A 25,563-nucleotide genomic window follows, 5' to 3' on the forward strand; every position below is an offset into this window, starting at 1 on the left:
GTCCCCTCCTCTAGACTCCACCCCTGAAGCCAGCCTGACTCCTGCAGGTGGCACGGCTGCTGCCCGACGGGGCCCCTCGTGGCAAGTAGAGGCTCATTAAAAAATTCCTGCCACACAGCCAAAGCCATTTTATATTCACAAATGACTGAACAAAAGGTATGGGAATGCCAGACTCCCGTGAAATGCCAGGTGCACAAGGTGAAGGTGCTGAGAGGCTCAAATCTGGTCCTGCTGGTCCTACACAACATACAGTCCTTGACAATCGGATGTTCCAACATTACTCCCCAGAAAGGCCCTTGCTTCCGAAATAACTTTGAGAAATTCCCCTCACTAAGTGGCAACCCAAACTCTGGTGGCAAAAAAAGAAAGGGATAAATTTTAAAAAGGGGCACCTTCCAGTTAATTTGTTAAAGTACATTTAGTTGGGCATGACCTAGGAATTGTCCCAGAATATCCCCCTTGTTCATCCATTACTGGCATGTGAGCCCACACACAAGCATACACCGCTACCATTTCTTAATTATGGAGCCAAATTAATTTATACACACGTGTGTGTGTGCACACAAGTGATCATTGATATAATTTATGCCAAAAATTTAACAATGCAAATAATTGGCTTCCAAGGATTGATTGACATGTGTATTTTTTAAATTCTTGGAGGCAGTAACGAGCAAATCCTTCCACATACAACTCGATTTTAAGACACACTAACCAAGACCTTCTATTTTCTCCTCCACAGGACTTGTGAGGTCTGGCCTTTCAGCCTGCCATGCTGAGGGCGACGGGTACTTGTCCAAGCCCATCCTAGGAGGAGATCAGAAAAGGAAGAGGCCCTCCTAGGCCATGTGAAACAGACGGTTCTCCTTGGCATAGGTCATGCCGTGACCCGTGTGAGCATCTACAGTGTGTTCCCCAGCCATGAGCCTCCAGCTACCTTTCCTGAAGGTGTCCCGGCCTTGCTCGGCTTCTCTGTTGATCTGATTCTGCTCTGGCTCAGCGGCAGGGCCCTGGTCATCCAGCTCATCTTCGGTTTCATCATCGCTGTAGGGAACCACTTCATCATTGGGCTGAGAATCCTCCTCAAATGTTGTTTCTGAGTCTCTTTCCGTGGTCATTCTGCTGGCGAACTGGGACTATCTGGTGGGAAACAAAGCAAACCAGGGAGAATTATTGGCTGCTGCCCAGGTTTTGGTTGTGGGTCTCTACCCAGGAAAATAAATTTAGTGGTCACACCCAACATCAAAAAGCCAATCCCACAAAACCAAAGGCGGAATGTTTTCTCTAATATACGGTGCTAATTCACAATAAGGCAGGGGGCACTAAGGAAGAATAATAGGGTTACCTTAAATTAGGTAGAGGGAAGTGAGGGGAGGGGAGGGGAGGGGATATGGGGATAGGTAAGACTGTAGAATGAAACAGACATTATTACTGTATGTATATATGTGACGACATGACCAATATGATTCTGCAACATGTACACTGAGAAAAATGAGAAATTATATCCCATCTATGTATGATATATTAAAGTACATAAATGCATTCTACTGTTATGTATAACTAATTAAAAGAAAATTTAAAAATTAAAAAAAAAAGTACAATAAAATAGCCAGGTGCGGTGGTGAACACCTGCAATCCCAGTGGATCGGGAGGCTGAGACAGGCTGGGGTTATGGCTCAGTGGTTGAGGGCCCCTGAGATCAATCCCAGGTACAAAAAAACAAAACAAATAAAACAAAAACAAAAACCCTCAATTAAACAGACTAAAAAATATCAGAGTATTGTTCACGTGGTAAGAATAAGTGTCATTTGTTAAAAGTTTCATAAAAGTCTCTCTCTCTCACACACACACACACACACACACACACACACACACACCACATTTATCTGCATTGTGATATGGATGGAATTGAATTTCTTAGGCTGACAGAGTTGGAAAACCACTGCCCTAAGAGGCCTGGTTTCTGCTAATGCTAATGAGCCTTTGTTCTGTGACACATTTTAAATACAACCTGAGGTCCTCAAATTTCACTGGTGACTTTGAGGGATCTCACCTCACCTTTCCACCTCCACTCACTCCCCTATCTGGAGTTTGTGTACCTACTACTGCATAAAGCAACTGTATATAACTAAGAAGGACACATTTAGTTATATTTATGTTGGGAAACATTTACATAAATGACTCAGGTTGCTCAAGGACAGACATACAACCTGGACTATTTACACAAGCCTCACATTGCCAGGGACTCAGTATTGTTACTAATAGCAGCTCACATTTATTTGGTGTTAACTTTGCACCAGGCCTTACACGAGGAGCTTGGTAGACATTGGCTCCCTGAAACTTCTAATGTCACCCTGATGAAGGTATTATTGTTACTTGTACTGAAAAGACAATTAAAACTCTAAGACATTAAATAACTTGCACAGTAATTATTAACATTGTGCAGAAAAATATTGCTTTCCAAGGAGAGGTCTCCTGTACTCCATGTCTATTATAAATTATTATGTATTTTAATTTGAGTTTAAATTGCTTTGAGTGGAAGTATTTAGCTGACTTCATGTTTGACACCAAATCTAGCATCTTGGGCATCTAAAATAATTTTTATACTTCAGAAAATACTTCTTTGAGGATTATTATCCAGTGTACTTTAAACAGTAAAAACCAGAAGCAACCTGGATGCCCAAGAATTACTGATTGTGTAGATGAATCATTGCATCTTTATACGGTGGGACAGTGCACACTAATTTAGACTATGATTGGCAGAACATTTAGTGATATCAAAAAAGTCCAAACACATTAAATTGAAAGGTGAGTTATAAATCCACATGTCCAGAATAGTCCCAAAGTTTCGAAAACTGATGTGCATTATTTTTAAGTGAAAGGACCCATACCACGTGCTCAACTCAGTTGATAGCCCACAGTGAGAATTCGATAAACAGCCATTATTATTGTTAGCTATTATCTTCATATTTAGAAAACTAGAAGTGGGTGGGTCTCTGTCACTGTGAGCTTTTCCATCTCCAGAGTTACCTGTACAATGTTCTCTGTCCCTCATTGGGAAGTAATAAGTTAGACTATTATCCCCTTTAAAATATGAGTCTACTTAATTTGTAGATTTCAGCTCAGGTATTAAACTTTTTGCTCTCCAAATATAAGTCTATTTAAAAATTTCTAAACTCTTAAAGGCAAATTTCACCAAAAAAAAATTTCAAGAACAAAAATAATATAAGAATGGCTACCATGTATTGGGCTCCCACTGTGTACAGAGCAGGGCAACCCATGAGACAGATGTCATTATTCGATCTTACAAATACGGAGACCGAGGCTCAGCTGGTGATTGGCAGTTAGGATCCAAGCTCTCCACTACAGGCGTATATAAAATATTGAACTATCTAAAAGCACTGTATAGAACGTTTTTTATTTGGTAACATGCATACCACATGATTTTTCCACTTTGACCATTGTGTTAGTCCATTTTCTGTTCTTATGTACAATAGAATACTCAAGACTACTGGAGTAAGAAGAATCAAGGTTCATGTAGCTCACAGTTCGAGAGTCACGGGAAGTCCAAGGACAGGTGCCACCTGCCCAAATACCTGGCGAGGCCTTCTTGCTGATCCTGACATGTGACAGGCATCACACGGCAAGACAGTAGTCGCTCCAGCTCAGGTCTTTCTGCCTCTTCTTATAAAGCCACTAATACCATCCCAGGACCCTCATGACCTCATCTAATCTTCATTACCTCCCAAAGGCCCACCTCCAAATGCCATTGACAGATGACTCTGGGGATTTGGTTTTGCACACATGAATTCTGGGAACATGCCCACATCACAACATTCGGTTTTGAATGTTGTTCAGTGGCATTAGGTCCACCGTATAGAAACATTTGGCAAGCTATTATTTTCATCATTGCTCCCAAACTCCCAAGCATCTGGATGCTTCTTTTCCCTGTTAGAGCCTGCATCCAGTTCTTCCAGGTTGAGGGAGGGGCAGACAACTGTGAAGAAACAGATCCAAGTGAGCAAGGTGTGTGTCTCCAACCTCCACCACCCAGACAGATCTGGAGAGGCTGAGTTGGAGAGCAGAGGCAGGGCGCACCAAGGTCAAGTTCTCTGGCTGTGTGTGTAATGCAGACACACACAGGAATCACGCAACTCTGTCAATTAAGACAACCAAGGAAAAACTAGGATGGAATCACTTCTTTGAAGTCTTAAGTGGTATAAGGAAGCTTTCCAAACCTGAACCATCCTCCCTGAAGACAGGCACAACAGACAGGATGGATTTGGAAACTTTTTAACATCCTTAGCCCTGCTCCATGATACTGAAGACAGGGGCACCTTAATCAGCATCCATTAAGCACCTGTGAGGTCCAAAGCACTAGAATCCTGGAAACAGAACCACTTAGAGACTTTTTTTTGAAGATGGATTTGCTTTTCCTCCAAGTCTTTGAAAGTCAACTGTGTGGTACTGAGGATTTCCTAGTCAACTGTGTGGTACCGAGGATTTCCCAGACTGTGCTCTGTTCTTGTGGTCTAGTGGGAGATAGACATATAAGCTGCCAAGAATGGCCAGAGGGTACAACAAGACTGGCCCCAAACACCTCCGGTCCATCCCCTCCTCTCCATCCCATGGCCACCAACCTCACTCAGGACACTGTCATACCTCTCCCAAAATGAGGCAGAGGCCTCTAAGTAAACTTTCCATAATGAACCTTCACACAGCCACCAGAGTCGTGCCGTTATCCATTGCTATGGATTGATTTTGTGGCTCCAAATCCCGCGGTTCACATGCTCAAGGTCTGTAGACCTTTAAGGACACACTTAAGGTTAAACAAGGACATCAGGCTGAGGCCCCCATGCGGCAATACCAATGCCCTTATAAGAAGAAGAACACACACCAAAGATCTCTCCTCCTCCACATGCACACAGGGAAATGACCACGAAAGAGGATAGCAAGATGACAATTGTCTACAAGTCAGAGCAACAGGCCTTACCAGAAGCCAGCACTGTTGGTACCTCAGCCTTGGACTTCAGTCTCTACAACTATGAGAAAATAAGTGTGTCTCGTTTCTGCCACCCAGGCTGTGGTATTTTGTCATGGCAGCCTGGGTAGACTCAAACGCTGCGGTTTCTCTCTGTGCTCCAGCTGCACAGTCTTCCCAACTCCAAGAGCTCTCCAGACTCCTCCTTCTCAGTCCCATGGGTCTGCTTTGCTTTCTTAAGCAAATAAGCCCTTCCTACCTTGGGGCATTTGCACAGGCTGGTTCTTCTGCTGAAATGCTCTTCTCCTGGTTCCTTGCATGACTGTTTCCTCATTCTTTAAGTCTCCACTTTAAAGTTCCCTTCCACTGATGGCATTGAACAGGTATCTGCCCTCCTCTTTTGCTACCACTGGCCTCCTGAACACTGACGATTCTGCTTCCTTCCTAGTGCTTACCACAATTTATAAATACATACTTGCTTTTACTTACTTATCATCTGCCTCTCCCACTAGACCACAAGAACAGAGCACAGTCTGGGAAATCCTCAGTACCACACAGTTGACTAGGAAATCCTCAGTACCACACAGTTGACTTTCAAAGACTTGGAGGAAAAGCAAATCCATCTTCAAAAAAAAGTCCTGGAGGACTCTGAGAACCAAAGTTCCTCCCCATCCATCTACGTTCATATCTACCACACAGCCACAGATTCCAACAGTCACCGGATGAAGGATAAATGCTTGAGGGCAATGGTGAGGGAGAAGAGGAGCAGACAAGTCGAGAAGCCCTGCACGATGCAGCTTTTGTAGGAGTCTGACTCATTCAAGGCCAACAAAAACTTATTACCTGAGATTTTATCATGCACACAAAATGAAACGAGGCTTCCGGTAAGATACTGCAGGTTTTAAAGGTGAGGACCCATCTCTCTTGCTTATCATAGTAACTCCAGCACCTGGTACAGGTGTCTGCTACAGAGAACCCAGTTTCCCCTCGGTCCTAAGAGGCTTATAGTCTAGGCAGCAGGTGGCAATTATATCCCAGGACCATTGGCCATTCTGCCTGTTTTCTTAGGCCTTACGGGACACACCTTTGCTCATTTCTTTATGAGCTGTCTCTGGATGCTTCAGCACTACTATGGCAAAACAGAATACAGACATTTGCAATTGAGACTGTATAGCCTCAAGGTCTAAGGTATTTACTACCTGACCCCTTATAGACCAAGTCTTCGGACCCCTGAACTAAAAGGAACAGTAATAAGAGACAACGAGTAATCAAAACAAGTGGTCAACATCGAAAGCCCAAAGCCAGATGAAGCTGGTATCCACGTGGGTAAATCATGTGGGCTCTGAGAATGTGAAGCACACTAGCAGGGGCAGTGGTGGGAAAATGTCCTTAAATAATACCGTTGCCCTGTTGATTCTGGGGTATTTCCCCTTTAATTTTTTCAAAGCTGAGTAACTAGGAAAGGTGCAATTTCAAAAGCTAGAGGGACAGTAGTCATCAGGTGACAACACTGTGGGTGTGCATGTTGTAATAGAGCCATGTCCAGTTCAATGGGCTATTTTGTCATTAATCCATGTACTTATAATCATGTATTGAAAGTAAAAGTGTACAAACACAGCAAGTGGGCAGAAATCTATGCATATTTTAAAAAAAATTCATCAAGGTGATGCAGCATTCATGAATTTTTCTGGTCACATATCTTTAGAAAACTATCCTTAATTAGCTTAGCTATACAGGAGTACTAAATTGCTTAGTGTTTCATATTGCTATATAGATAGACATATTAAAACACATGCTGTGTACTTTTTTTGGTATTGGGGATTGAACCCAGGGGTGCTCTATTGCTGAGCTACATTCCTAGCCCTCTTTTTTTTCTATTTTTTTATTTTGAGACAGAATTTCACTAAGTTGTTGAGGCTGCCTTCCAACTTGTGATCCTCCTGCCCTAGCCTCCCACATCACTAGGATTACAGGCATGCACCGGGTCCACAATTTATACTTCTTAAAAATGAAGACTCACTGGATTTCAGTATGGTACTTAATATTATAATTTTATCAAATAAATATGTAATTTTACATTGACAGAGGTTAACAATCACAAATGGACTCCATTCAAATCAAATACACTTATGTCCTCCTCTGTGCATCCTTGTCCTCACAGGAATCTCATTCCAGAGATAATCACAGCAGAGGTGGTAGGAAAGTCACCCTCTCAAAGGACTGGATGGTTTAAATAGCTGCAAAGCATTAAACCCTGATGCACGTGGTCACCACAGAACGAACAATGCCAAGGATGTGAGTGGGTCTCTGGCGGGTCAACTTTGAAGACATTAGCCACAGGAAACAAATAAGGATCAGGCTAGATGACCTGGACATACAATAGGCCATCAGGAAACAGCGCTGGGTGTTGGGGAACAACTTTATGGTCACGCTCTAATGACAAGCAGTCAGAATGTTCCTGGGCCAAGTACTGCTGGTCCCCTAGCTCATGCCATAGCCACCCACTGCCAGAGAGCCAGGCCTGCTGCTGGGACTAAGAGGCAGCATGATTTATGGGAAAAAATATGGTCTGGATTCATTAGTTTGTAACTCAAGTATATTGTTTAACATTCTGGAAGCTTATGTTTAACAGAGATTTTTTTAAAAAGCAGGGAGAAGGGATTATTTATTTTTCACATATTGCAAGAGTTTATTTAGATAACTAATGGTTGTGAAAGCCCCTGGTAGTATGTAATAGATACAAGGTAGATGCTAAATTCCATCCCCTGCTTCTCCCTATTCTTTTTTTTTTTTTTTTTTTTGGTAGTGAGGATTGAACTCAGGGGCACTTGACCACTGAGCCACATCCCCAGCTCTATTTTGTATTGTATTTAGAGACAGGGTCTCACTGAGTTGCTTAGCACCTTGATGTTGCTGAGGCTGGCTTTGAATTCAAGATCCTCCTGCCTTAGCCTCCGGGATCACTGGGATTACAGGCATGTGACACCATGCCAGCTTGCTTCTTCTTATTCTTGAAAGACAAAGACTAAATCCACCATTGGGGGTGGTGGGGTCTCCTCAGCCTCCCTTTTCCCTCCCCAGAAAGAGGGTCTTGATACACAGAATGGTCAGAGCCTGCCACCTTACTAGTAGCCTTGTGCTATAGTCTGGCTATGGTTTGCTTCCCGTCCCCCATATGTTGGAAGCTGGAACCTTTAAAAGGAGGGGCCTAGTAGGAGGTCTTTGGTCAGTGCCTTCAGGAGGGATTGAGGGATTTCTCATGGAATTCTAGTTAGTTCTCTTGGGACTGTTGCTATACAAGCCTCTCTCTGGCTTCCTGTTTGGGGTGTGATCTCTGACTCTCAAAAGTGCTCCCACTACTGCAATCTGCCATAAGATGATACAGCCAAGGGGGAGTCCTTGCCAGAACTGTACCATATTATTTGGACTTTTAGTCTCCAAAAGTGTCAACTAAATAAACCTCTTTATAAGTTAGCCTGTCTCAGATATTTTGTTGTGGTAATAGAAAGCTGACTAGTATGCTTTGGGTTTCTATATTTCTAGAGTTTAATGTTCAGGATTTTGTGTAGGTTGCTGTTCTACCTTTACCATCTTCATGTGGTCAACAACCTCCTGGGATATCCCCCAGACACAGCAGTCTATTTAGTAGATTCTGGACTTTTCTGCAGACCTGCCTAAAAAAGACAAGGGTGGTGAAGAATAGGAAGGAAGGGCATCTATTGGATCAGAGCGTGGTATTAGAATTTTCTAGCTTTTAAGAAAGTGGTATCTTATTTCCCAGCTGGCTTTCTGGAGTATCCTGCCCTCTTGATCATAAGCCCCTGAACTTCTAACATCCATCATTCGAATATTGGCTACCAAATAACCAGGAAGTGAACAATTGAATGAAATCTATTCCCTTCGCAGGAGAGGAAGTGCTCAAGAGAGAGAAGGCGAACCTAGACAAGACAGAAGAGGAAACTAGACAAGAGAGAATTACTGTTTGGCCTTTGCAATAATAATGCATAAAGTCGGTGTGATGAAGACGAAAACTTTCATTGCTATCACAAGGTTTCTAGACTTAAATGAAAGGAAAATAGGAACAAAAAATGTTGGAGTTTTGCCACTAGTTGCGACTGATCTGTGAGCATTTACAACAGCAGTGGAAACCCAGAGGCTTAGAGGGCCCAGTTCCCCAGTGAATGATGTCTTTGTTGTATCACTTGACCTGTGTCCAGGGAGGTCCCAGTTCAGACAGGAAGATTCAATATATTCATTTTCTGCTCATTTTCACCACATTTTTAAAAATAGCTTTAGAAGTCCTTGATAAGAAAGAAATTCTCTTTCGTTCTTTCTTTCTTTCTTTCTTTCTTTCTTTCTTTCTTTCGTTCGTTCGTTCTTGTGCTGGGGATGGAGCCAGAGCCTCATACATCGTAGGTAAGTAAGCATTGTACCACTGAGCTACATTCCTAGCCAAGAGAACTCTGAAGCATGTTTTTGCCTCGTTTAACTTTATTATTATTATCATTACTTTTATTATTATTATTATTATTACTATTATTATTATTATTATTATTAAATAGGGGCTGAAGCTGTAGCTCCATGGCAGAGCACTTGCCTAGCATGTGTGAGGCACTGGGTTCAATTCTTAGCACCACATAAAAATAAACAATTAAAATAAAGACACGATGTCCATACACAACTATAAAAAAAAATTTAAAAAAAAATATATATATAGGTGAACTCGGAGGTGCTTCTAAGGAACAGGGGGTGAAGTCGTGGCTCAGAGAAACTTTTTTAACCCATGAATCAACGTCCTGGCTGAATTGTCTCTTTAGTGGTGATATTAATGTTATTAATTAATTAGTGGTTAGTCAATGGTAATATGAATTAACTTCCTTCATTTCACATTAGTTATTCCAGGCTTCTATTTGGCTTTGATTTGAGAGGAAAAGAAAAAAATATAACTCTTTTTGTGTTAGGAACTATGATTATTTGTTTCTGTAACATACAAGGTTCAAATTTAATCTAGATCTTAGATATGTTTTATTGCTATTGCTTCATGAAATTATTTGTTTAATTATAACTGTCATCAGGCTTGTCAGATTTTACTTTCAGGAATATTGGGTAGATTCCAAACAGGGTACAGCATGTATCTGGACTAACCAGGATAATAGAGATTTCTGCTGCTTTTAGATGGGTGCCCTACCTTGAAATCACTTGGAAATAATAGACTCTTATCATAGAATTATTACTGTTGTGATTAATGGAGTGTACGTTAGTTATCTTGCTGCATAGCAAATTACTCCAAAACTTAGCAGCTTAAACGAACATACATTTACCATCCCAGTGTTTATGACCAGATGTCTGAGCACAGTTTAACTGGATCTTCTGCTTCAGGGTTTCTCACGAGGCTGCAATTGAGGTCTCAGCCTGGCCTGGGGTCTAATCTGAAGGTGGGGCTGCGATAGAAATCTGCAAAATTCATTTCCTTAAGGGTTGTTGGACAAGGGAACCAGTGCTCTCTGGCTGTTGCCAGATGCCACTCAATTTCCTGCCCCTGAGCCTCTCAATGGTGACCATTGAAAAAAAGCAGAGGGAATCTTGATACTTTGACTTTCCAGAGGAGAGCAGCCATTTTCGTTCTCTTGGATGAAGCTTCAAAGGATTTATGAGTTCCACACTGCCATGGGCTCCACAAGGCAGCCTAGTGACAATGATGCTTTCTTAGTGATGTGAGGTAGCTTCTTGCAGTTCACAAAGTATTGTTCAAAGTATTGTTCAAAGTATTGCAGTTGTCTCTCACAACTGTCATGGAAATATTCTGAGGTGTGCTGCTAGGCATTATCATTGTCATTTTACCAATGAGATACCTAAGGTGGTGGAGGAACTTTCCCAAGGCTATTGAGCTCCTAGGTGGTAATATCAGACTGGATTCTGGTGTTTTCTCCATATATCCAGGGTCTATGCTCCAGGTGGCATAATAAATGCATCATGGATTCAGACTGCAATTAAAGCCCTGTCCAGGAAACACTAGAACCTACTCTAAACATCAACTGCCTTCCTCCTTCCACACACCTACTGTGCTAGTCAGCTTCCATTACTGTGATGAAATTCCTGAGGTTACCAAAAGAGGAAGGATTTATTTTGCCTCATAATCAAATTTCATTCCATGACTGGTTAGCCCATTTCTTTTGGGCCTGTGGTAAGGCAGTACGTCAAGGTGGGAATATGGGGTGAAGGAGGCCCCTTCACCTCTAGTGTCCAGGAAGTAAAAGAGAAACAGGAAGAGCCTGGGGTCCAACATCTCCTTTAAGGACGAAACACTAATGTTCCAACTTCCTTCATTAGGCCCACCCCCTAAAGGTTCTACAACGTATCAATAGTGCCATGGGATAGGGGCCAAGCCTTTCACGCACAGGCCTTTGGGGGACGTTCAAGATCCAAATTACAGCACCTTCTTAGATCACCACTCATCATGAGAAGAACCTAAGCAAAAGAAATGAAGGACTTAAGCACAATAAATCCAACTTTGCAGTCGGCAGGCAGATCTATCCTATACCAATGAGCTATAAAAGTCAAAATGCTTCCCAGTATTTGTCACGTAAGACAGTGTGGGAGTCACAGAAGTGACCAGGAACTCAGGATGGATGGGAGCAGGACTTTCAGGAATGGGGAACAGCCAGAACTCAGACCCCGAGGTAGGCAAGTACGTGTGGAAAGACCAGGCACCTGCCCCGGGAAAGGATGTCTAAGAGAAGAGCCAGAAGAGGTTGACCAGAGGCAACCCTCCCAGCCCCAAGGCCTTCCCAAGGATTCAGGGCTTGTTGGGGGGAGGGGTTGGGGGGGTTAGTCTGTAAAGCTCCGTGGTTCCATCTTGCCCATCCCCTTCCAGAGCATTCAGCAACAACCGGGTGGGAAGCCCGCAGCAGCCGCCAAGAAGAATACGGTCCTGGATTAGGGTGGTGGCCGCTGGGAAAAAAAATGTGTTTAAAATCAAGGCAGGGCGGGGCCCCATTCCTTTGTCTGAAAAACCAAGGGGAAAAAGTACACAAAAGACTAGAGCTGGTTCCCAGAGGACAGTAATGCCAGACTTCTCAAAGTGTTTACTTAGGAGGCTGGGCTTCAATCCAAAATGTACTTTTACAATAAATAATGAAAGTTACCAGAAAAAAAAAAATCAGTGTTATTTTTACATTCAAGTCTCATCCTTACTGGTTAGGGACAATGGCCCTAGTTTGACTCCATTACTATTGTCACTATGATTAGGTTTTAAATATATATGTATATGTTCAGATGACATAAAATCAATGGAACTTCGTAATCGCCACTATGTGGAAGCCAACGTCCAGGGTAAAACAGGCCGTGCATTCGACTTAATATTGATGCCAGAAGAGTCATCCAGCTCTCACTGTCAAGATGACACCAGAGAAAGAGGTAAGAATTGGCATAGATTTTCAGAACTAAACATAAACCTCAGAACTTTCCGTCTGCAAACATATGGTTCTATATTTCCTGTCCAGATGCAGTGGGAACAGCTGGTTGCCATAAAAGGGTAGAAGGGCAGATGTGGTAAGTAAATGAGAGCGATAAACACATGTGGAAAGGATTCCTCTCACTAGTAACTAAGAAAGGCGAGTTAGTGAGAACACAGTCACCACTACGCCATTAGCAACATTCAATGACTCCATCCAGTGGGGCTGCCCAGGGGTGGATGAATCTGCCCTCTCTACAGCACTCTCACTCGCTGCTGTGATTCCTTATGGGAAATAAGACAGAGACACACTATGAACCCCGAACACTAAGGTCATCTCTGAACCAAGAATCTCATGTACAGAGATTTTTTTCCCAACAAATCCCATAAAAGAACTCTACTCAATTGTCGTAGTTAGCTATAAAAGGTAGGGATATTCAAAGTCTAATAGGAAAATTGTTGTACAAATGTCTATGATTTTAGTGTAGCCATTAAAAATGATAGCAATAGAAACACAGGAAATGCTTTCCGATATTAAATAGGGTCATAGTCAGAAACCCAAATTTGTCTATTATTGCAGCTTTGTAAATAATGTGTGTGGGGTGGGGGGTGAGTTCACTGGTAGAGCACTTGCTTAGCATGCCCAAGGCCCTGGGTTCCATCCCAAGCACTGAAAAATAAACAAACAAATAAATAAAAATATGTATTTGGGAAAGAACATTTGCATTGAAAGAAGATTCACAATTCTGTTTTTATTTCTAAAATAATCACAATTGATAATACCTAACCCCCTCTCACATCTATAGACTGCTGAGCAGTTACTTACATGTGAGGTACATTTTTAGAAAATCCTTACAACACACCCAAAAGGAAGAGATTGTCATCATTTTATGAACTTGGAGAAATTACATCACTTCTCCAGGGTCACATGGTAAAGTTTCAGGTCTGTGTGTTCAAGTCCCTGATGATCTGTCACAGTCCTTAAACTGGGAGAAAAGTCATGCCAGGATATTGGGATTATGCCCACCCAAGTTTTATTAATGTCATTCTCTTTGCAAGTGACTACCAAACAAAAACAGTAGCATGAAAGTTAGTTCTGTGCAGAGGTGATCTCTGAGCAGAGAGCAGGGATGGTTTGCATGTCAGGACAGGAGAGACTTTGTGGCTTTTTTCTTTTGTTTTATCTTTCCCAGTCATTAGGGAGCAGATTCATCTCTTTGCTAAGGATTGTGGGTTGCATGAAACTCAGTCTTTCCTCTTAGGACCTTTGCTGATTGACACTGCAGGCCACTGAGGATCCCAAACCACTGATCTACACCAGATATCCTCACTTTGTCTGCCAAGGACAACTGGCCTTGAGTGTAGACAGAGGTCCAGGGACAATAATGACTTAAAAGTGAATAAATTTCCCAGTGATACCACCCAATCCTTCTTTAGTGATCTGTACTCAAACCTGTGACTTCAGCTGAGAACACAAACATAAATACACCTTAGTGTTTAAATGGACACTATGTGACTGTCACATGGAATATGATTTGAACAGCTCCTTGGTACCCTTCCTAGACCTATCCATAGATTCCTGCCTGTCTGTGATTATTCCGTAGAACCTCTCTTCTCTTTCCCCAAATCGATACTTTTACAAATTCCAGATTTGAGAGGTCTAAGGGATGAGGGCCACATCTGATATTTAAACGTTGTCTCCTCTGCTGTATTTAAATTCAGCTTAAATTACAAACTCTTTCAAGACAGCAGAGTTCACACCCTATGTTTTGGACGAAGATCATACTGCATATGTTTAATACTTTATGTGTCCGTTGGAAATGCTTGCTGGGAATTTGGCAGGAAAGATCTGCAGTTTCATACCAACAGTCTGCAGTTCTATCCATTTGGGCTTTTAAATCGTGAGCAATATATAAGAGTGTGGCTAAGTTTTTCCTATGTATTTGATAGGCATGAGGACTTTGGGTAATACTTCCCATACAGGGCTTCTGACAGTCTCCATTTTTCCTGGAATGGTAATGGTGAGCATTAACTAAAAACTGTCTACATATTCTATGCATTAGGTTCAATACTAAGTGTTTGTTGTCATTTTGTGGTACTGGGGGTTTAAACCAGGGGTGCTATACCACTGAGCTACGTCTATAGTTTATCACCCCTCCCCCCTGTTTTTAGACATGGTCTCCTTAAGTTGCTGAGACTGGCCTTGAACTTAGGATCCTCCTGCTTTAGCCTCCCAAATCGCTGGGATTATACATGCCCCATCATGCCTAGCCTAAGCTTGGTGCTAAGTGGTTAGTTACATGTATTATCTTATTTCATTTGTCCAGGGACAAATTGTTATCCCCATTTATCAGATGAGGAAATTGACATGTAAAAGGTTAAATTCTTTGCCCAAAGATATAAGGTAGTAACTAAAACAAAATCCCTTGTCAATAAATAGCCCATGCTTTCAATCACTATACTCAATGTTTCAGCTTACCTAGAAATATCACTGGGGGCTAAGATGAAGAAAATAAAATCAATTCAATTTGCAGTTGGGGGGACATATAATTAAGAGACACACAGATAAATCTATGTTGGAGCTAGAATGTGTGCTCAGCAACTCGAAACCCTTTCATCTCTCCACTCAAGGGCTTACTTTCAGGGAAACTGAGGGCAGGAAGTAGAAAATAGAGGTGGCCACTACAAGCACAGGTACACACCTGCCCAAGAATGTACTCCACTATAGAGTCCAATGATAACATAAGAGACAGAAGAGCGACGTAAAAATTTTTAAATAATACAATTAATTCCAGAATGTCTACTTTAATTCTGTTACCCTCCATCAGCCCTTGGTGTTTTTATTTTGTATTTGAAATTTGAAAAGGTGAAAAATACAAAGAATTCAAGGTCAATAAAAGAGGATGGAACTGCCTGAATTTCTTTTCTGACCATTTTTATTATCCATTTTATTTCATAATAAGTAATGGAAAGTCATTTTGTCCTCAATAGAGGAGGAGGTGTTAAAATGACCCACATTGTGTGTCACACTCTTCAGGCACAACATGCTCCCAGGCTAGCTCTGCTTTCCAAGCCACCTGGCGAGTCACGGGTCAGGTTGTGACCTTCAAAATTCCTAACCCCAGTATTAGACTGTGACCTTACTTAGAAATAGGATTGATACAGATGCTGTTAGTTGAGATTAAGTCATTAGGGTGGGACCTAATCCACTAAGACGGGTGTCCTTGTGAAATGTGGCATCTGGACACAGACCCTCAGGGAGCACACTTTAGACTGAGATGATTCTATACAGTCAAGGTTTGCTCCACCGAGTGAGGCCATGCCAATACCTTCATCTTTTACTTCCAGCCTCCAGAACTAATGTAATAAATTTTTTATCTTTTATTTATTTATTTATTTTTTAAATTTTTTATCTTTTACACAGCTCAGTTTGTAGTACTTTGTTACAGCAGCCCTAGCAAAACTAGGGCTATAATGTATAGTTTTTAAATTACTTAATTGCAGAGAACAAAGGGTGGCAGAGCCAGGTATGGCAAATTTGTTACTTTGTGATTATAAATCTAGACTCCACCTTTCCCCACAACTTGGCACATCAAAGTTAAAGCTGTGCCTTTTGTAACAAATTGTATAATTAGGACCTAAATGACCATGTTTTCTTTTCTTTCTTTTAATTTCCTGAAGGTAAAACATATTGATTTTTGTTGTTGTTTGTTTTGTGTTTTGTTTTCAGTTCAGCAGGTTCTAAGAGTTATTTGCAGGGAGTGACCTAAAGAAACAAATAGTATTTAATCCCAAATATGGATGACTAACTCAGACCTGTACAAACATCTACTCTGATTTTAATTTTAAGAGAAAACATACACCTTTTATAAAACAATCCTACATTTATTAAAATAGCTTAAAATATTTCGGTATTTCAAAGAAATGCTAATTAAGTAAGTTTTCTACCCTGCCTCTTAAAAAATATGGCCTAAGGAATCATGTCAATCCATTCCAGAACTTTCCTCTACTGTGATATTTTTCTCCTCTCAATCAATATTTGTTTCCCTTTAAAAATCTCTGTGTACCTTTTAGGGAGCAGTTGTATACAGTGATGAGGGCTTGGGGTTTGATTTAGCAATCCATCCCCACCCACCCCGCCCCCACACAAGGGTGTGGATAGTAGAGAGAATGTTTCTAACTCTGAAGTGAAATGCAAGATAAAACAACCAACCAAAAGGTGTGGATTTTTTCCCCCTTCTCTTCTCTATTCCCACTTCTCCACAAACCCAGACTTCAACCCCCATTTCCTGCAAAGTGAAAATTACATTTGTTGAATACCACTGGACTCCAAATAACAAAGAAAAAATATTTTTGACCCTGTTGTTACCATGATGTGATTTATAACTTTTATCTTAGTATTACTAATGTTATTACAAAAAAACTCTTGTAATATTTAACCTGTGACTAACCGAAAAATTCCCCTGATATTAATCTGATCTAGGTGAAGACACATGATAAAAGTCAGAGTTGAGTCAGGAAACTTGTCCTTTATTTAGGAAACTGGGCTCCCAGACAACTGTCTGGGGAGGAAGCAGGCTCTGGCAGAGTTGTCCAAAGGGCACTGCCCACCTGCCAGCCCACCTATGACCCCCTCCCCCACTATCAACACCAGGAATAAATGCTCCCAAGGAGCAAATGTAACTGACCTGAACTTGATATTTCAACATGTTAATTCTGTTGATTTTTCCAGAGCTCTTTTTAGAAAAGAAGGAAAGAAGCAAATGAGTTAGAGTAAGAAAAAGGAAAAGGGCATCAATAATAAATAAGGGATTTAAATAATCCACAAATCATCGCACCAAGTCAGGAATAAATGCAAACTGTCTGCATAACACACACTCCAAACACACACACACACACAAACAAAACACATAAACAAAAAAAAAACCCACAACTGTTTAATCCTTCAAATGTCACATGGATCTGAACTTTAGATATCTGGGGCTAATTAAAATCTTTCCAGAGCATGTTTCAAAAACACTCCAAATAGATCGAGACTTAAATATGACACATCATCTCTTGACATGTCCATTAATAAAAAGTCGAGCTACACTCAAGACCCAAAGTTAAGTGTTTCAGCCACAAAATAGGCAACCTCTAGCATGAGAGTCCCTGCACTATGGTGACACATTTCATCAGAACTGCAATAAGGCACATAGATAGATATCACAGAATTCATAATCTTTTCCCCTCAATAAAACTTAGCCCATGCTTAGAGTCCACACCCACTCTTTCCTCCTCCTTCTTAGAAATCTAGATTTTGTAGCTTCATTTTCCAATCTAAACCCGAGCACTGGAAACGCTATTGCATAGACACTAATGCAGCTGGCTCTGTGCATGTTTTCGTAGGTCACAGGAGGATTTAAATATTCTGAATGCTTGTTAGCAAGTATTAGCAACTTAATCTATCCATATGAAGGGAATCATTTTGAATGGGGTTGAAATTTTGCTTTCTAGACGAATACAATTATAGTGATCATATTCTGAAATCAGATTTAATGACTCTCAAGAAACAGGTCAGAGGGGGATTTGTGAGATTTTTAAGGTTGACTTTAAAAACTCTGTCTATAGACATTAATTCTCAATTCCAAAACATGAGCAGATTACCACTGTTACCCCCATTTCAAAGATGAGAAAACTGAGTTTGAGAAAGGGCACATGGATTATGAAGGTGGCACAACTGCATGCACTAAAACTGAAATGAAAACCAAGTCCAAACTGCCCCATTGCCAAGGTGACTTCACCGTGCAATGCCATAATAGGGAATCCCCAGCAGGCATGCCAGCTGTCAGGCAAAACCTGCAGGCTCCAAAAGCTATGTGGTCTTGTGAGAAATGAAGTAATGTCCCTGTTCCTTAGTTTACCATCTGCAAAAGGAGTAAAATTATAGTGACTGCTTTTTGTGGTGGCTTTGGGGTTGAAGCTCATGGAATAGGGCTTGACCCAAGGGAAGGCACGATGAATATCAGCTGCTAATATTCTAACAGGAGAAGATTCAACACCAGGAGAAAAAAAATCACCAAATTGACACTTCAAAACAGCTAAGAAGTTACTACGGCCCACGTTGGGGCTCAGGTTAACTTTCATTTGCTGAATCATTGATGGCGGGCGGGGGGGAATACCTAGCTCGTAACCTTCGTGCTCAGGCCACAGGAAAATGTCACCCTAGTAGTGAGAGACATTAAATATTTTACTCTAGCAGCTGCTCAGGACAAAGCAGCCTGCAGTGTATCCATTACCACTCTTTTCAGATCTTCTGATACGAGCCGCAAAACCCAAACTCTAGAATCTAAAATATAATATAAACGAAGCATCTTAGAGTCGTGATCTTTGCATAATGAACCCATGTGGGAGCTTTCAGAAAGTCCAAGTGTTATTTTTCAGAAATAGAAACTGTCTTTACATCTGACACCTCTGCCACAATATATGGTATCTATCTTGCCAACAAGAGACACACTATACTGGCCAGACAAAAATAGTCTCAGGTTGTTTATCAACAATGTGTAATTGTAAGTGGGAGAACCCGGATCTGAATATATTTGTATATTCCCATATTACTCTCTCACCAGAACTGCTTTATGAAATTGTTTAGATGTTAGTATCCAACTTAAATAGTAAAATTCATGCATTCTATAACTATGGTGACCTCTAGAGAGGGAAAGATTTTTTTTTTGAGACTGTATTTTTTAGTTTTTTCCTATAAAAAAAGATTTAAATCCTTGATAAAATACCCTAAGTTTTGGTAATTTCATATCCACTGCTTAATCAAGTTAATTCTTGATTATTTGCATGTTTAATGATTGATTGACTCATTATCTGTGGATCCTGGTCTTGGCTTCCCTCCCTGGTCAGCTGCTCAGCCTCACCTGTTTGCATAGGCAAGCTCCCAAAGCAGGTTTTAACTCCTAACTGCTTAGAAAGTGGGTAAAGGCCACCAGGATTCTAGCCATTTCCAGCCTTAAAAACAGAGAATTTTAAGCCCTCTATAGAGTTCCAGTGGTGCTGTTCCCATTCTACCCAGTCCCCAACTACAATATAACTCGCAGCAAGTGCTGCCAGGGACAGACAGACAGCCACAGAGGGCTCCCTACAGGACTGCCACCCAGCTCTAAGCTCTGCCTGCGTGGCCGGCTGTGATCGCTGCTGCTGGGATCCAGCAGAAAGCACCACCCAGCAACTGAACCCAACCTGCAGCTACATGTGAAGTTCACCATGGGGTTTCTTATTTAAGTTTCAATTCATTGTGTTTTTTATGTCTGTTGATTTTGCACAAAAATTTGAGAAAATTGGAAAATCTGGCAATACTTGGTCAAGGCAACCCCAGCAGGATCTGGGTAGGGACTGCCCCTTGAGTGTTTTGTGTTCTCCCAGCTGCCATAATCCCCACCCAGAAAGGCTGAACTCACCCCAGCCCTTGTGGGAATCGGAATTTGGAAATGCTCCATCAAATACCATTACTATTCCCAATTTAAAGATATGAAAGCTGAGGCTTAGACGAGGCTGAGTAATTTCTCAGTGTCATACAATCAGCAGTAAGTTGAAATTGCTATCAATTTAACTACCATACTGTTGCTCACTTGTCTCCTTTTTGTGAGGGAACAAGCACACTAAAGGATAGACACAAATGCACGAGGTTTTCAAAATCTGTCTGCAAAGGAGAAGGTGCCCTTCTAAGTTAATCAATATGGAGTGTCCCAAATTAGAATGTCTAAGATAACCATGGATTACCCTGACTTCTTACAAAAGTAAAAAAATAAGTAGAAATATGTGTGCAACAACACACCATCTCCATGTTGGGAATCTTTTTTTTTTAAAATATACCATTTACCCACATTACCTGTTATTAACATTTTGTCCCATTTGGTTTATCCTTAGTGTACTCTCTCATGTGTATGTATAGGTGTAATTCGTTTATCCCTAAATACTTCTGGAGTCTCTCAGCTTCTTTTATATAACCATAGTGTAATTATCAGTGTTAGCCAAGGCAACATTAACAATAGCATTAACCTTATGTTCCTACTTTGCCGTTGATCCAACAATGTCATTTATAGTATTATTTTCCTGTCAGCACAGAATCAGATGTTTCTTTTTTTTGTTGTTTCTTAATTTTTTTTGTTTCTTAATTATCTATATCATTTAATCTGTAAAATTTCTACGTTCTATATTTTATCATTTTACAACACTGATTTTTAAAGCATATAGTAGTTTCTTCCTCCTCTGTTTTTTAAGATGCTTTTTTAAAGAACACACCTCCTTTGGGCTTTGTCTACCATTCCCTCATGAGTGAACTCAGGTTATCCATCCTTACTGGAACACCTCTTAGGATGTCACCTCTGAAGGCAGTGTGTCCCCTGCCCCCCACTGGTGATCATGTGGTCAAGGTGTTGATGTTTTGTTTTGTTTTTTTTTTTTTTTTAAAGTTTTTTTTTTTTAAATTTTTTTTTATTGGTTGTTCAAAACATTATAAAGCTCTTCACATATCATATTTCATACATTAGATTCAAGTTGGTTATGAACTCCCAATTTTACCCCAAATACAGATTGCAGAATCACATCGGTTACACATCCACATTTTTACATAATGCCCTATTAGTAACTGTTGTATTCTGCTACCTTTCCTATCCTCTACCATCCCCCCTCCCTCCCCTCCCATCTTCTCTCTCTACCCCATCCACTGTAATTCATATCTCTCCTTGTTTATTTTCCCATTCCCCTCACAACCTCTTATATGTAATTTTGTATAACAATGAGGGTCTCCCTCCATTACCATGCAATTTCCCTTTTCTCTCCCTTTCCATCCCACCTCATGTATCTGTTTAATGTTAATCTTTTCTTCCTGCTCTTCCTCCCTGCTCTGTTCTTAGTTGCTCTCATTATAGTGTTGATGTTTTATATATTTTCAACTAGCAACTTTTAGGGAGACACCTTAATAAAACCCACGTGACTTGCTGAGTCACTATTCACTATTTCCTCCCATGTGTGGCATCCATTAATGGTTCTCATCTGATCTGATCGCTACCATGGTGACCACAGCAGATGGTGTCCACCCCAGCACTCCCTCCAGGTCTGTCAGTCAGCCTGGGCAGTCCACTGGGATTGCAATCCCCCCTTCCCATTTATTTATCTATTTAGCAATTATCAGTATGAATTATAAATTCCTGGTTTATTTCCAGTGGTTTATATTTCCTTACTGCCCACTGATGTTCAAAGTATTCTAGGTTTGGCCAGTGGGAGTCCCTTCAAGCTGGCACATGTGTCCTTCTGATAGGATCTTATCATGCCTTGAGCATTTCCACATTTGTTGTTGTTTTGGGTGGTGCTGGGGATTGAACCCAGAGTCCTGTGCATGCAAGGCAAGCACTCCACCAACTGAGCTATAAGCCCAGCTCCGAGCATTTCCACATTTGTACCAAATAGGTACAATTTGAGATGTTGAAGTCTCAAATTGTACCTATTCTGCCCCAGTCCTGTAACCCTTAAATTCTCCAGGGAACCCTGGTTCCTTTTCATGGGAAATGGTATTAGAGAACAAACTCTGGGTGATAGGTGTGCTCATGACTTCAGGCCTTCTCTTCTTAGCCCTTTGGTTGACAGGGCTGAGTAGCATACATGCATATAGACTTGTATACACATACACACTACATGGGAATGCTTTTATTAAAGCTCATTATTAAAGAACTGACATGTACATATATTTTTAAAATGAGCTCATAGCTATACCTCTAATTCCAGTTGATATCCACAATATCCTTTTCTCTCTTCTCCCATTTCATATCTATATGTTCCTTCTTCCTTGGAGTGACTCAACCCTGACTACCCAAAACAACCTTCATTTTTTTAATGCTAAAATACACCTAAAATTGTTTCAGAATTGCTTTGCCAATATCACTACACAAAACACGCTAAAATAGTTTAGTATTTCTTTGTAATTTTCTCTTGCCACCAAACCTTTTCCGAGACTGAGCATATATATTAAAACACTGTGTTCATAGCTCTTTGGATTCCTTCTTTTTCCCCCCCTCTTCATGGTGATTAAGTTACTCATTAGAAATACAATTAAATACATTACTTTAATTTTGCTTTTAGGTTTAGTTTCCCCTCTTCCTATTCTTATCAATTTAAGTAAAAGGAAAAAAAATTTTTTTTGAATGTGGAACAAAAATGTGCTCCCAAGGGAAAAGACTATACAAAAAAGATGTACTTAGACAAGTGGGCCTCTTCACATACCCCCTTCCCCTTGTGCCCACCACCTCATGTTGGCAAATAACTTTTTATCCTTCCCATTCCTTTTATAAAGATAAGAAGATGTGTGTGTTTTTTCTTATGTCTTCTTTCTTTTGTAAAAGTAGAACACATAAGCTTTTATATATATATATATATATTTTTTTTTTTTCACTTAATATGTAAGTCACTAAATGTCACTTTTCAGGCAACTAATTACAAGTTAAAAAAAATATTTATTTATCTGCATACATCATCTCCTTAGAAAACTTTTAAAAGAAAACCATAGATCCCACCAGGCTTTGCTTTCCTTCTTTCTTTATTCTCCAAGACAAAAAGTCCTCATCTACCACTCTATGTTCTTAAAGGACTAAATTTAAACAGGGCAAGTATATTGCCACTGTGAACTTATTGACACAGTTCATCCAGGTAAAATAGCTCTGACTAAACAAGAACCTTCCCTAAGCAACACTTCAATCCACCATAGTGGACCCAACACTAGCAACTCAGCTATTCTTCACTCACAAGGAATATAACTTCAATCCTTTACAGCTATCTGGCAACTCATGTCAAGTGGTCATAAAAGCAACCAGGAAAAATAAGGCATTTGAATGACTCAGAACCATCCACTGCCACTGCCGAGAAACCCACTCCTAGCCTGCTCTTTGCAAGCCAATTGCCACTCAAGGCTCCTTTGCTCTGACTGACGTGGCTTCCACCTCCCACCTTTGCACCAGGGAGGAGAGCTTTGAGCAGCTCCGCTCACTCTATTACTGGCACCCAAGTTCAAAGGCACCAGAAAGAAGCTGCTACTCCAAACACTAAACACACCACAGGGAAACTGGTGGGTGCTGTGGTATGTAGCTTTTTCAAATTGGTCTACCTCTCCAATAAACAAAAGTCAGAGGAAACGAAATGGCTATAAGTCATCCCTGCCATAGTTACTTTAATTAGTCTCAGAAATACAAGTGGAGGAAATCCACAGATGAATTCAGTATTGTAATAACATAATTAACCAAGACTTATGAGATTACTAATTCACAAACACAAGCGCTCTGGGATAATGCATGGACAGAGAGACATCTGAGTAGCTTCTGCCTTGGTACCTGTCAGGACTGGCAGAGGGAAACAGCCTCACAATGGGGATACCAACTTGAAATGCCCGAGGAGCCCCCTGCCATGACCACCCCTGCCTTCGCCTTTTCTCTTTTACAGTTCCCAAATCGACAACTGGTTTCCACTGAGGAAAAGAGAAGCATCTACTTTTTTGCTATTGCAGTTTTCTTTTTTAGAACATAGGGTATCTTTTTTCTATAACTTAAGATGCCATGTGTTTAAGAATGTGCTTCCCAAATATTATAAGTGACAGTTTCTGTGACTTTATACCCTTATATTGATATTTAAACATCTGAGGGATGGCAGCCAGACCTGCATAGAGATTACTTCTCCTGATCTGAAGATCAAGAGGTTCTAATAAAGTCAGGGGCTTTAATAATGAGAATCTGAGTGGGGGGAAATGTTCCTCGAACATACATGTTTGCACTGTTATCTAATTATTTCCTTAACATAAATTCTGAGAATGGAATGGTCACCACCAAAACATTGTTCTCTAAAGATGGAGTCTATTCTACAAACTATATCAGGAACTAGTAGTAACATTTCAACCTGTAAGTTTTCATATGCATTTTCAATTTTGTTAGGATCAAATGGGACTAAGTGGACTAAATACTAGTGATTTTCTTTCTTTCAATTCAGTAACTAGTTATATTATAGGTAGTATATAGGTTTTCATTGATCAAACAAATATATTTAAGAAAGTTTGGAGAAAAAATGGAGATTTTCTGTTTCTCTGCATTATTCTTAATTAACTTTTCTCTTTTAAGTATTCAGTTATCAAACAAATAGAAAATAAGTGTGGTGAAGATGTGGAAAAATTGGATTCTTTTTTTGGGGGGGTGCTGGGGATTGGACGCCAGGACACTTTACCACTGAGCTACATCCCAAATCCTTTTTTTTTATTATTTCATCTTTTATTTTGAGACAGTCTTATGAAGTTACTGAGGGTTTCCCTAAGTTGCTGTAGCTGGCCTTGAACTTGTGATCCTCCTGCCTCAACCTCCTGGGTTGCTGGGATTATAGGAGTGCGTCACCATGCAGTCATGAAAAAGTTGGAACTTTTGTGCATTGCTGGTGAACATAAAACTGTGCAGCCACTGTGGAAAGCAGCATGACAGTTTCTTTGAAAATTAAAAATAGAATTATCATATGATCCAGCAATCCCACTTCTGGGTATATATTCAAAATAACTGAAAGCAGTATTTAATTAGATATTTGCATACCTATGTTCACAGAGGCATTATGCACACAACCAAGCAGTACAGACAATCCAAATAGCTATCTGATAAGCAAAATGTGGAATATACCTGCAATGAAAAATTATTCAGCTTTAAAAAGGAAAGTTTTTTTTTCTTATTTTATTCTTTAAAGACAGATTGCAAAAAAAATTTAAATTAAAAAATTCAATAAAATGAATGTTTAGTCAGTCACATGTATTCTTTTTCCTCCAGTGTGGATTTGGATTGAATTTCCAAGTCAAAAACACTAGGTTACTTAGTATTTTTAAATTCACATTTGCTAGGCAATGCACCTTAGTAAATTGTTCAAAATAAGACCTCATTACTTCCTTTAAGTGAATACTCTAAAAAGGAAAATTTGACACATGCTATGACATTAGATAAACTTCAAAGATATTATGTAAGTATGATGTCATACCACATGAAACCACTTATGGGAATTTTTTAGAGCAGTCAAATCCAGACACAAAGTAGACCCATGGACACCAGAGGTTAAATTGGTTAAATGTTTGTGTGTG

At 40.4% G+C, this 25,563-nt stretch overlaps 1 protein-coding gene across 3 annotated transcripts in view; it reads right to left on the reverse strand.

Annotated features, from left to right (window-relative positions):
* Positions 1 to 25,563, reverse strand: part of Atp8b1 (ATPase phospholipid transporting 8B1) — a 116,309-nt gene that overhangs the window by 59,042 nt on the left and 31,704 nt on the right. For all 3 annotated transcript variants that reach the window (XM_046419423.2, XM_058571351.1, XM_058571352.1), the window contains exon 2: positions 935 to 1,137. In XM_046419423.2, the coding sequence (XP_046275379.1) occupies positions 935 to 1,115 (181 nt within the window). In that variant the 5' untranslated portion in view covers positions 1,116 to 1,137. The remainder of the gene's footprint in view (positions 1 to 934; positions 1,138 to 25,563) is intronic.

Source organism: Marmota monax, unplaced genomic scaffold, assembly GCF_021218885.2.
Source record: "Marmota monax isolate L192 unplaced genomic scaffold, Marmota_monax_Labrador192_F-V1.1 WCK01_AAM20220418_F8-fsc00088, whole genome shotgun sequence".
Taxonomy (NCBI): domain Eukaryota; kingdom Metazoa; phylum Chordata; class Mammalia; order Rodentia; family Sciuridae; genus Marmota; species Marmota monax.